Source organism: Sceloporus undulatus, chromosome 5 (assembly GCF_019175285.1).
Source record: "Sceloporus undulatus isolate JIND9_A2432 ecotype Alabama chromosome 5, SceUnd_v1.1, whole genome shotgun sequence".
In the NCBI taxonomy this organism is placed as follows: domain Eukaryota; kingdom Metazoa; phylum Chordata; class Lepidosauria; order Squamata; family Phrynosomatidae; genus Sceloporus; species Sceloporus undulatus.
In genome coordinates this window covers 89671720-89684129 of record NC_056526.1, presented here as the reverse complement: position 1 = coordinate 89684129, position 12410 = coordinate 89671720, and the positions used below count along the sequence as shown (strand labels likewise).

Genomic DNA, 12410 nt, shown 5'->3' with positions numbered 1-12410 from the left:
ATTATTATTATTATTATTATTATTATTATTGATGGTTTAATTGTGGTTAGAGAACAAAGAGACAGAGCTCGGAATTTTACCTTTTGAGATCTTTATGCTTGTGTCAGATTTTGTTGTTGTTGTGAAGGAGAAAGTATTTAAGAAAAACCAGGAAAAAGATTGTCTACTTGAAGTGCTTCATGAACATCTCATTTTTGGAATGTCTGTATCTCATTTGACATTTATCTTCTTCCATTCCTTCAATTTTAATAGAGTGTGGGAATCTGTAAAGCGTACTACCAGAAGAGAGAGCATTTCTGCTGATGGTAAGCTTATCTCAGATTCATTGGTGCAAAAACAAACCCTCAGTCACCAAATATTTTTCCAAATAAAAAACTCTAAAAAGCTAGAACAGATGTTAGAAAGAGCTATGGCAGAGTTGCCTTGGAGTGCCTGAGTACCTCAGTGTTTACTGGAATGTATACATTCTCTAGTTACTGAACTAAATCAGATGATGGTGGTATACTTCCATTTTCATGTAGTAACTGCCAAAGTTCATAACACTGAGCAGTAACATGTGTCAGCACAACCAACATCAGGTCTGTTAGGAATCCATGTCCATCAAGCTCCTCCTTCCACCAATTTGTCAGACTGCAACAAGAGAAGGAAGACAAGTAAGACCATTCCCATCTGGTCTGTTGAAAGTTCACTATGTTTTGGGTTCTCGTCTGTTGGAACTGATTCCATTCCCGCTGGTCATTTTTAGAACAGCTAATTTTAAGAACTGGTGCCTGAGTTTCCTTTCCCTTCCCTATCCCCTTTTCCTTTTATGTTATGCCTTCTAGACATTAAGCATAAGAGGAAAGGCTGTCTTATTAACTGATCTTTGTAAGCTTCTGTGGGACCCTTTGGGGCCAATTGAGGTACAGATGTTTCATATAAATAAATAGATTCTGCATCTGTTCTTAATGCAAAAACAAACAAAAACAACAACCAATTTTGTCACCACCCCACTTTTATAATCAGGGCATGGAAAAGAAGATACATGGCAGCACAATATAGTGCATATTTGATGATGTGAAGATACTATGCTACCATAATTCTCTTAAAGCTGGCTTTAAGAAAGTGTCACGTGGAATTTCTAAACTAGCACTGGTTTGTTCAGGAGGAGCCTGGTATTCCTCAAGGAAGCTCTTCACAGGTGCCTCACTGAACTAGCAGTAAATAGTCACTCTGATAGCCATTAGGGCTGAAGGATGGGGTATAAATATCATAAATAAATAAAAATAAAATAAATGACAAACATGCTTCCCTGATAGCTTGTCTACCAATTCCACCTAAGCAGTAGTGGAGAAGTATTGCTGTAGTAGGGCTTACCTACATGATTTAAATGGAAAGGTGGTAAGAACCAACAGATCAAAGAGGGGCCCATTCATAGTATGCAATTTTAGCAGTATATTAAACTTTTACTGCCATGGCTACATCCTATGGAATCCAGAGGCTTTTAGTTTGGTGAAGCACTAGAACTCTCTTGCAGAGAACTCTAAATACCCTTCCCTAAACTACAAATCCCAGGATTCCATAAAATGGAACCATGACAGTTAAAGTGGAATCATAGCACTATAATTGTGTAATGTGAGAGAGCCCCAGCTTTCTGCATGGACTGATTGTGTATCCTCTAGAACATATACCTTACTCCTTGGTACCTCTCACAGGTGATCTGGAAAGTGCTCCTTGAAGTTAGAAAAATTTTATAACAAGTTGTCTAAATGGAGAGCCAGTGTAATGGGATGCTTCAAGTACTGGATTGAGATTGTGGAGTTCCAGGTTCAAATTGCTCTTAATTCTTCAAGCTCACTGAATCATTCTTGGTCCAGGCACTCTTTCACAAGGTTCTTAAGAGGAAGAAATGGGTTGGTGGAGGAAGAACCTTTTAAACCACATTGAGGAAGGTTGGAATCAAAATGTAATTAATTAAAAAAAAAGTGGGGATGCAAGCAAGGTGCCGTGTCTCACAACTGAGTAACTGAACTTTGTCCATGTAAAGTGCATCCTGAAACCACATTTTTGCAAATGTCTTCTCCACATTGGCAGGTGTTGCTGTTATTCCAGTGTTACAAAGGACTCTTCACTATGACTGCATTGTTTTAGTAAAGCAATTTAGGCCTCCATTGGGGGTCTATTGCTTGGAGTTCCCTGCAGGTAAGTGGTTTGCTTGATCTTGTTTTTGCTTGGCTTGTTTTCATGTGACCCATTGCTGGTTTCTGCAATGGATTGCTCTCAAAAACAGGCCAAAAGCCCTGTTGAATGTTTAATGACAAGTGATTATAAACACACGTGTTTAGAGAACTTTACAACCGAACCCTATTTGAAAAGATTATATGGCTGTTTCCAACCAAATGAGGGGAAAACATTTTGTGGTTTGTTGGAGAGTTTTCCTCTAGCTATTTATAAGAACATATTCCAGCCCCATGTGATCATTCAACAGATAATGGCCTGATTCAAGATGTCATTTAGGGCCTTATAAACCATGGAATGAGCAGCGTGGCTGAATGTCCCTTCTTCCCCTTTTTACCATTTTGTTATCTGTGGCACAAACATCCTGGCATATTTTAAGCTAAAGTTCCATATGATGCCTAAGCCAGAGAATTTTAGCTTCATGTCTATAAGCAAGCCAGAAAAACAAGGCAGGGCCATGTGGATTAGGGACAGTTGTCAGAACTGGTTCACTGATAGTGGGTTCTCATACATTTTCTTTTGAACATGAGAACCTATCTTTTCCCACTGAATGAAACTGAGGGCCATCCTTAGATTAATTTTGACACATGAGACAGAAAAACCTGCAAGAACCTTTTCCACTTCCTGGCAGTAAAACTGTAATTAAAAAAAAAATCAAGAATTTGCTGTGACATCCTAAATCTGCTCCCTGAGGCAGTCAGTTTGCTCTGTCTAATGCTAGGATTGGCCTTGTAGGCTTAAGTATGTATGAATGTCTTGCACAACAAGTTCAGCAAAGAATTTCAGGATTCTAAAGATGGCTCCCTAGTCCCTTTTCTTTGCAATCTTGCATGGTGGGTTTTTTGCTGGTGGTAATGACAATATAGGCACTTGGATTTTTATGCATAGAAACTGTGCCTTTTAGTAACTGGAGCACCTCCCATGCAGCTCTTATTTTTCTAGCACCCTGCTGATGTCATCACACCCACCAAATAGTTTTGCTACAGAAAACAGTAGTTCAAATATGCTATTTGCTTTGCAGGTTTAATTGACAGAAACGAAACCCCAGAAAGTGCTGCTTTGCGTGAGCTGGAGGAAGAAACAGGATACAAAGGAGACATCGTTGAATGCTCTCCAGGTAATTTTGGTCTTTTGTGTTCACTATATGAATGGAAAATCTTTTCATCCTTATTATACAGCACTTTGGAATGTTCGAAGTGCTTTATATACATTATTTGCTGATGGAAATACCAAATGTGGAGCACATACAAGAGTTAGATTGTACATATTGTAATGCATGCAAGCAGTAAAATGTAAATGTCTCTGCTGTGCTGGTACTACCTCTCTTATATGTGTGCAAAAAGAAAACTTATAAATGCTGGACATACATTTTGATGAGTCATTATAATTAAAAAACCACTAATTTAAAAAGTATAGAATTATTTAAAACAGAATAATACAGCATGCCCCACATAAAAAAGACCCTACTGGAACTAATTAATCATCAAATCCCTGTTTAAGTAAAAAGACCTTTACCCACCAGCGAAAGAAGAGGGGAGGATCAATCTAGCCTCCCATGAAAGGGAATACCACAGCTCGTGAACAACATAGTTTACAGCAATATATTGCTACTGAGAAATCCAATCATCCTCCCTCCTACTGAAATGATGAAGTTATTATTATTATTAACCTTTATTTATGAAGCGCTGTAAATTTACACAGCGCTGTACATGCAATCCTTTTAGTTAGACGGTTCCCTGCCCTCAGGCTTACAATCTAAAAAGTTAGATATAGAAGGAACAGGAAAATTAGAAGGAACTGTGAATGCGTGGTCACTTCATCATCATTGCTGATCAAAATGTCCTGAGTCTTTGACTGTGTGAATTCTGAATTTGTAGAGCCCAGTAGGTATGAGGAGAGCCATCTGTGACTCCTTAGAAGCTACCTTATGTTGAATAAGACCCTTGGTCCAACCAGCAGCCTGGTATCATCAAATATGATGAGTTGAGGCAGTGGTTCTATAGGTTTTTGTGCAGCATTCTTTCGATGCCGTCCCTGGAATTTCTTACTAGTCTCCAGTCCAGGATTTTCCTTCTGCAGCTGGCTAACATTATTTGTGTGGAAGGAAGAATTAATCTTTTCAACTCCTATGTAGGAAAGACAGGATATAAACATGAAACCAATAAATCTTGTTGTAAAACTCTGCAGGGGAAGGAGTAGGGATATGTGCAGGGGAAGGAGTAGGGAGGGCCTTTGGTTTAAATATTTAAGTTCCTGGTTTCTTGATTCAGAGAATAACTAAACCATGACATTTTCTGCAGCTTTGTGTCTGGATCCTGGCTTGACAAACTGCTCATCACACATTGCGACAGTCACCATTAATGGAGACCTTCCTGCCAATTTGAAGCCCAAGCAAAAGCCTGGTGAGCCCATTGCTACTCTCTTAGATCTAACAAATGCATGCTTTGAAGATCAACATTTTATCAGGGTCTGTTGAATTTCCATTGGCTTTGACACGTGTTTTTTTCAATGGAAACACGTGTAATTTCTCATTATGAAATTGTTGAGATAAATAAAAAATACACGAGGCTCTCTAGCTCCCAGAAACCAGGGTCTGTTCTAATAATTACAGAAAACGAGCTGATAGAAATTTTTCATGGACTTTTCAGATTACAGGAGAGATGTGTACAATGTATCATGTCTATACAAAAAACTATTTCCCCCCTAAATCTCCATATGTTAATCAGCATGTTATGGTGTGTAGAACTATTCCTTTTGATATGTTGTGACAAACTACAGTAAGCTTTTTATACTGGGAATGGTTTAAATATATGATCCTCATCTCCTGTAGACTGAAGTTGAATAGTCTGGAGAATTCTGCCATCTCATGCAGTATTACAAACAGAAATGTGAGTAAAGAAAGCAAAGTAGTGATGGTGGAATTGTCTGGCAGCTTTCTGCACCGAAGTTCAGGAAACATAATCTTTTTTTAAAATATCCTAAAGATTTCCCACTTAGCGGAGTATTGCTAACATGATCCTCCAGAATGAAATTTAATACTAATAGTTCCAATAGTGACACATAAACACATGGAGCAAACATTTAACTTCTGTTGTGTTTCTGGTTTTGTTTCTTCCTTACAGAGGAAGGAGGTATGTTGTCTGGGTAAATTCACTATGTCTTGGGATCACAGATAAGTATGCTAGATCTTTTTATAGTTTATGTCTTACTAAAAACCTGGTGTGTTTGTATTTGTGGGTCATCTGAGTTCCAGTAATCTGCATTAACACACTGGGTATGTGTGTGTTAAAAAGCAGTCTTTTCCTGTTTCCTCTAGAGATTTTCTTGCCTCCAAAGATGATGTTCAAGAAAGGAATCCAAAATCTATTCTCATTGTAATCATTATCTTAACTCCCTTTCATATAAAGTTGGAAACTGTGAATGGCCCCTTTGGCTCATACCCATTTTGCTGACAGAATCAGTTCTGTTACTGGATCTATTTTCTCCACCCCGTTCTCTAAACTTTCAGAATCTGTTCCAGAGGCATGGAAAGTCATCTTAAGTAAGGGTGGAGTGTAAGGCTAAAAGGGAGGGGAAGAAAGTCATGAGCTACTCGTATCTGATAGGGTAGTTCTAATTGCTATATGGATTGGATCCAAAGAAATGTAAGTGGGGGAAGGATCTCTGCTAACAGTGCTGCAAACACAAAATTTAGGCTGGCCTTAGCAGTCAGCCAAAATTATTGTTTTCTGCTTCTTCCTATTGTGAGATCACACTGAACTTTATATGCCCTGAGAATACTTATAAGGAAGGAGAGGGCAAATGTATGAGAACAGGGGTCAGTTTTCAACCCCGATTCCTCCATGCCCCCATCCACAGCAAACCCAAATCCCTCTGCATTTCCTCTCAAATTGGCAATGGGAAGTGATGTCAGGTCACTTTCCTGTTGCCATTTTGATTGGAACTGCACAGAAAAATGGAGGGATCATGATTTAATAAGGATTCTGGGATGCTTATGGACAGGAGCGTCACTAGGGGGTGCAGACCATACCAGGTGACACCCTAAGAGAGTGACACCACTGCTCCTCAAACATCTGCCTTTTGGCAGAAATGGGCTGTGGAGTTTGCCTGTGTCTCTTTAAATGATGAACAGATGGTGTAAGTGGGGTGAGGCTCAGTGGGAAGAGAAAGAAGAGTCCCCAGATTTAAAAAAATTAATTAATTAATTTCTAATTTTTTTATTTTTTAAAATTTTATTTAAAAATATCACATCTTACCAATTTTTCACTTTAACTACATGAAACTATGTACATTTAGACTGTGCATGTGATATTATAATTTAAAGGTATAATTTTAATTTTGCTAGTTGTTTATGTCACAACTATTGGAATTACATTAAGGGATATATGGGAATAATGATTTATGAGTAACATTAGTATAAAAACATTAAAAGGATTTTGAATGGGTGGATGGAGGTTGATGTGAATTACCATACTATTTGATGCCAACCCTAATAATGCCATTGCTTGTGGGGATAGAATGTTCACATGTTTCTGGAGTGGCCTGGGACTAAAAGGACTTCAGGAGACTAGTGGGGCGCTTCAGGGTGCACAGAAATGGGGTCTAGAGGCTCCACATTACACACACCCCTCTCCTTAAAGGCTTTGTGTACCTGCAGAGCCAAGCCTTTGTCTTCCTCTTCTGAAGTGGAGTGGGAGTGGAAGCAAAGGGCTGTTTCTCTTATCAGCTGCCCATTGCCCAGCATACCATCCGTGGCTCAGAAGGATCAGTTTTGCTGGTTTCACTCTGGATTTGGAGAATCTTGGAATGCTGCTAAGTCCTTTTCAAAATCAGCATGAGATTCCCCATTTTGTGCCATTACCTTGCCACAACCAGCAACAGCAAGTGCATTTTTGGATTCCTATTTATGCAAGACTTCATACAGAACTAAAAGGAGTGCCATGTAGTAGTTTTCATGCTTTTTTTCTCGGTGGGCATTTTACAGATGCTTGAGCAGGTTCAGAAATAACTTTGGATTCAGTTTCCCTTTTCCACCACAGCTGCTGTAGACTGAGTGATAAAAATAGCCCTTCCACAAAATGGAAGATACTTTCCTTGAACAGAAGGTGTAACTTGTATGCAGTCCTATATTTCTTTCAGATATGAAACTAGGAAGAGGGTTTCCATGAATCTAGAGTGTTTTCACAGTAGGTCAACCAAATTCACAGTAGAAGGGGGGTGGCCTATGCCTGCATTCATATCCCTCTAGACCAGTGATCCCCAAACCCTTTTGGACTACCACCCCCTTTCCTCTTGGAGTCTTGGGCAACAACCCTAGTGCCCTCCAATGCCTATTTCTTGACATTAGTCTTTTGTTTGTTCAGGAGCTAGTTGGATGGTGGTGCCTAGCTCAGCAGTGCCCAGCTCGCCACTGCTGCTTTCTCTTCCATCTCAGCCTCTCATGTGCAAATATGGCAGCAGCAGTCCAAGCCTTACAGCGAAAGGAAGTTTAGTTGGCTGGCTACTTGATTGTTGCTCCCAGGGGAATAGGTGCAAAGGGAGTAGTGTCTGAGCAGCCAGTCGTGTCATGACCAAACAGCTGGCTGAGCAGCAACTGAGAAACCTCTTGCCTGTGCCAGACTTGCAAAGCATGGGTTAAGCATTCACAAATTTGATTATTCATAGATTTGTGTGTATTAAATACTATTTGGGGTGGGCGGGCTACATATATTCACATTTTCCCCACTTCCACAGGGGTCTTGTGCCCCTAACCCCTGTGAAAGTTAAGGGCCGACTGTATTTTGTGGAATATTGGAAAAATTGAGTGCCTCTTAACCTTTAACATTTTCCTTAAACTTTTCCCCTCTCAGAATTTGTAGAAGTTGTTACACTACCGAAGAATGACTTACTGCAGAGAATTGAGGGTAAGCACATGCACTGATGAAGAACGTCATATGTTTTGCTTTGTTTTTGAAATGTCAGTAGGATTGCAGTTCAGGATTGTCCCAGGCCCTGAGATTCTGGGCCAAAACCTGAGAGCTAGGGATGGCCCTGGTGGTGTTGTCCAACCATAGTTGTTCACTTGTCATTCAAACATACGCAAACGTATTTCCCTTCTTGGAAATTAAGACAAATCTTAGCTAAAGGGGCTGTTCCCAGATTAAGGTGAAACGAGCAGATGGTTCATTTTTTCTTACTGTAAGGAGACATGATGCAGAACATTTAATCTAGCCTACTTACTTCTAGCCAGGTGAATGTACAGCAGACGGTAAGCCCTGGCTCCACAATGACTGGACGGAAGCAGCAATCTAATTAAAAACATAAAATCCTGGAGCCCTTTCAAGTTATCTCATTAAATCTTACAAATTGTAGAAAGCTGCTGTTTCACTAGCCGAGCTGTAGATTTCTCCCTTTCCTCTTGCACTGAGCTGAATCCCTCAAAACTGGAGAATTAGTACCCCCATTTCCTGCTTGGAGATTACCCACAGAAACTAGAGACTCAGGGCCAGCCTCTGAAATTTGCAAAAATGATTGTCAGGGTTTCCAAATGGAATGGATTTTTCAAAAAATTAGGTGATTTTCTTGAAAATGGGAACCCAAGGAAGAAACATGAAACATATTTAGGCTGTAGTTCTATATCCAATTATCTTGTTTCAGGATAAATGGGGATAAGACTATAGGCTATTATACAATCCAACTGCCTTTGGAGTAGATGCCCACAGAGCTACAATGTAAATTACCTAACACCAGGTCTTCTGTGAAGAACTGTCTAATCAGAGTGTGTTTGTTTGTTTATTGTGTGCCTTCAAGCCATTTCTGACTTATGGAAACCCTATCATGGGGTTTTCTTGGCAAGATTTGTTCAGAAGAGGTTGGCCATTGCCTTTCCCTGAGGCTGACAGAATGTGACTTGCCCAAGGTCACCTAGTGGGTTTCCATGGCTGATCTGGGAACTAAACCCTGGTCTCCAGAGGCACAGTCCAACACTCAAACTACTATGCCAGGCTGGATCTCAATCACACTGTATATCAACCTAGGTAAACTCATCCACTCATTTGTCCTTGCAAGCAGAGCTTGGATGTAATGCATTATCCAGGGGTATAATACGAGCATAATGTACTTGCTTAGGTAACAAGCAAGTGGGCAATCTTTCTTTTAAAAAAACTAAACTTTAGTGCATTCAGTGTTTTGGTGTAAAGAGGAGAAATAGTGGCAGTAGTGTATATGCCCTCATGTTGCCTGTTAACATAGGGATTTCATAGTGTTTTTTGTTAGGCAGTAACAAAAGACATGGTTTGCTATTATCTTCCTTTGAATATAGCGTACAGCACTTGGTATTTTCTGGAAGCTTTATGTAAAAATAAAAGAAAATGTGTTATCTTTCAAAAAAAGTTTTGAAAGTAACAGTTTAAACTATGTGGTTGCCATTTCATTTCTGGACTTTCTTTGGAAGGTGTTGGTGGCACTGCCTCTTCCCCTCGCCACATGGAAGTGTACCAAGCGGCTGGTCATGTTTAAATAGATATTTAGATAGTGTCAAGCATCAGCAACATCCCAATAGGAGTGTTACTCCATTTATGGAAATCTGAGGTTCAAATCCATTATTTTACTGAGTATCAGCTGTTTGGGATGAATCATAGAATCAGAGTTGGAGGAGACTTCAGGGGGCATCCAGTCCAACCCCCTGCCATGCAGGAACTCTCAATAAAAACATACCTGACGGTCATCCAGCCTCTGCTTAAAGTCCTCCAAGGAAGGAGACGCCACTACACTCCGAGGAAGTGTATTCCACTGTTGAACAGCCGTTACTGTCAGGATGTTCCTCCTAATGTTGAGGTGGAATCTCTTTTCCTGTAGCTTGCATCCATTGACGAATGTGGTCACACACAATAACTATTGTTCTATGGAACCAAAACTGCTTCTTATGGAGTTAACAAAACAAAAAAACCCAAAACAAACAAACCTTTTTAACATGTGATCAAGGTACAGCCCTAAAGGAAGATATACCACTGATGGGCTCTGCTTTCCCGTTTTCATTTTCTGCTGCTTTTGTTCCCAGCTCCAAAGATGTCTTTTTGAATGCAGGGATCGTTGAACCAGTTAACAATATCAGTAGAATTATTGCTGAACTTGGCAGGTGATGGGGACAGGAAGAGGGATCTTGAATTTTTGGCCTTTTAAAAACGAACCATACACAAAGAAAAACAATGCCAAGTAGAGGATAGGTTTTTTCCATGTGGAAAGTGATTATCTGTGGTACATTCAATCCTGGCATTTCCTTTGACTGTAATGCTAAGTGATATGTTCCACCATGAGCTGCACTATGCAATTCTGACTTTTTAATGCTAGTCTCCAACTAGCTCCTAGGGCAGAGGGCTTCTGAGATCTGAAGTCTAAAAGAAATGGGACCACTGTTGGGAACCACTGTTCTAGGATAATATCCTGGTGGAAATGAGGTTGAAATCGTTTTCTTAATACACAGCCTTCTGAATTTTTCAGAGTTCTATGGCCTTGGCTCACGAATTCATGTAGTTGTAAAAAATATTTCAGTGTGCAGGTAGTATGGGAATTAACTAGAACAGCACAGCTAGATTCCAGGAGATGTACAGGCCTGACAAGGGTGCTTATCACTTGTTCTGGAAAGTCATACTGAAAAAGTTCTATTTTTGTAGCTCACAATCACACTTTTAGGCCACTACTACACTACTGAAAATACCCTTAAGCAGGGCCAAGAAAAATGACTTCATAAAATTATTTAGATTACAGCTCCCAGAAGCCAAGAATCCTGGGAATTGTCCAAAGAATTCACTTTCCTCAACTCTGTCCTTAAGCAAAGCTATTCTCTTAGATTGCTTGAAACCATAGTTTCAGCACCACTGAATATATACAGGAGGTTCCACCATGCACCCTGAACCTGCATCCTTGGAAGTGTTTTGGTTAAGCCACTCCATATGTGTTACCTTTGATTTCTCTCTCTCTCTCTTTAGAATTGGTGGCAGAGGAACACCTCATCGTGGATGCAAAGTTATATGCTTATGCCTTGGCACTGCGGCATGCATCAGATAAGCCCTTCCAAGTGCCATTTATGAAATTCTAAGACTGCACCATACTTCTTTTGAAGTTTTTTCCTGTATGAAACTAAAAGATTCGCAATTAATTATCATCAAGATTTTTTTAAAAATATCTATGAGTAAGGTTCTTAAAAGCAAACTGTTCATAGCAGTCTTGCCTGGAAGAATGAAACTGATCTGTGTAATATAAAAGCTAAAATATAATTCTAATTCTGCACTAGCTAACTGGACTTCTTTGAAGCAAAAATAAATGCCTTCCTGCTATCTGTGTACAATTCTTGCTCTGACTTTGAAATTTAGAGCTTGGGCATGAGCCCTCAACTGAATATGAGTGGGAAGGGGAAATGGCTACTTTAATTTAGACCTGGCCACAAAGTTTTCATTATAAACTGAAGCTTTAAGATGGAGAAAGGAAAACAACCTAAATACATTTCTGAAATGGCTGCATATGTTGTGTATTTAGTTTCAAACTGCAGAGTAATTTTCATTTTAGGATTCCTATATAGTACCATGGAATTAAATGGTTGTAGAACAGGTATTTTGCTGCATATAGAGTTGTGAAAGCACCTTTCCTACAGAGATGGTCACTCAAATTTCTCTTTCATTCTAGAAAGTGGGTTAAAAATACATACTTGGCAGGTCTCCTGAAGGTGCTCAGGTTGAGCTAGCACTATTGCCATCACAGTTTCCTATTAAAATATTTTGTTTAGGTAAATGGCAAAGTATAACAGCCCTTTAAGAGTGGAGCTAATGCATCTATTTAGAGCTTGAGCTCTGAACCAGGAATTAAATTCCCTACATCAAATTGCACTTCAGCTGCAAGCACTCTTGCTCTTCCATTGCAGTAAGGAATAACCCAGCCCTAATGTCACAGCAAGGCAAGGGAAACTATGGCCTGTTACAGACTATCAAAATAAAGCTGATTTGGGTCTCTTTGGAGATATGCTATTTAAATGATGCATGGGCCCTAAGGGTACGGAGGTCGCACCAAAGCCACACTCCATTCCTAAGCACTGGAGTGCAGCTTTGGTGCAGCTTCCGGATTCTTAGGTTGCATGCATCATTTAAACAGCATACCTCCAAAGAGACCCACAGCAGCTTTATTTTGGCAGTCTGTAACAGGCCTCTGTCCCTTCAGATACT

The 12410-nt window shown here is 39.8% G+C and overlaps 1 protein-coding gene across 2 annotated transcripts in view; it reads left to right on the top strand.

The window, feature by feature from the left end:
- The window catches only part of NUDT5 (nudix hydrolase 5), a 22502-nt gene extending 10971 nt beyond the window's left edge, over positions 1–11531 (top strand). For both annotated transcript variants that reach the window (XM_042467405.1, XM_042467406.1), the window contains exons 4-10: positions 253–305; positions 2074–2181; positions 3239–3334; positions 4518–4619; positions 5340–5348; positions 8067–8120; positions 11184–11531. In XM_042467405.1, coding sequence (XP_042323339.1) covers positions 253–305; positions 2074–2181; positions 3239–3334; positions 4518–4619; positions 5340–5348; positions 8067–8120; positions 11184–11293 — 532 coding nt within the window. In that variant the 3' untranslated portion in view covers positions 11294–11531. The remainder of the gene's footprint in view (positions 1–252; positions 306–2073; positions 2182–3238; positions 3335–4517; positions 4620–5339; positions 5349–8066; positions 8121–11183) is intronic.
- Positions 11532–12410: the final 879 nt, after the last annotated feature.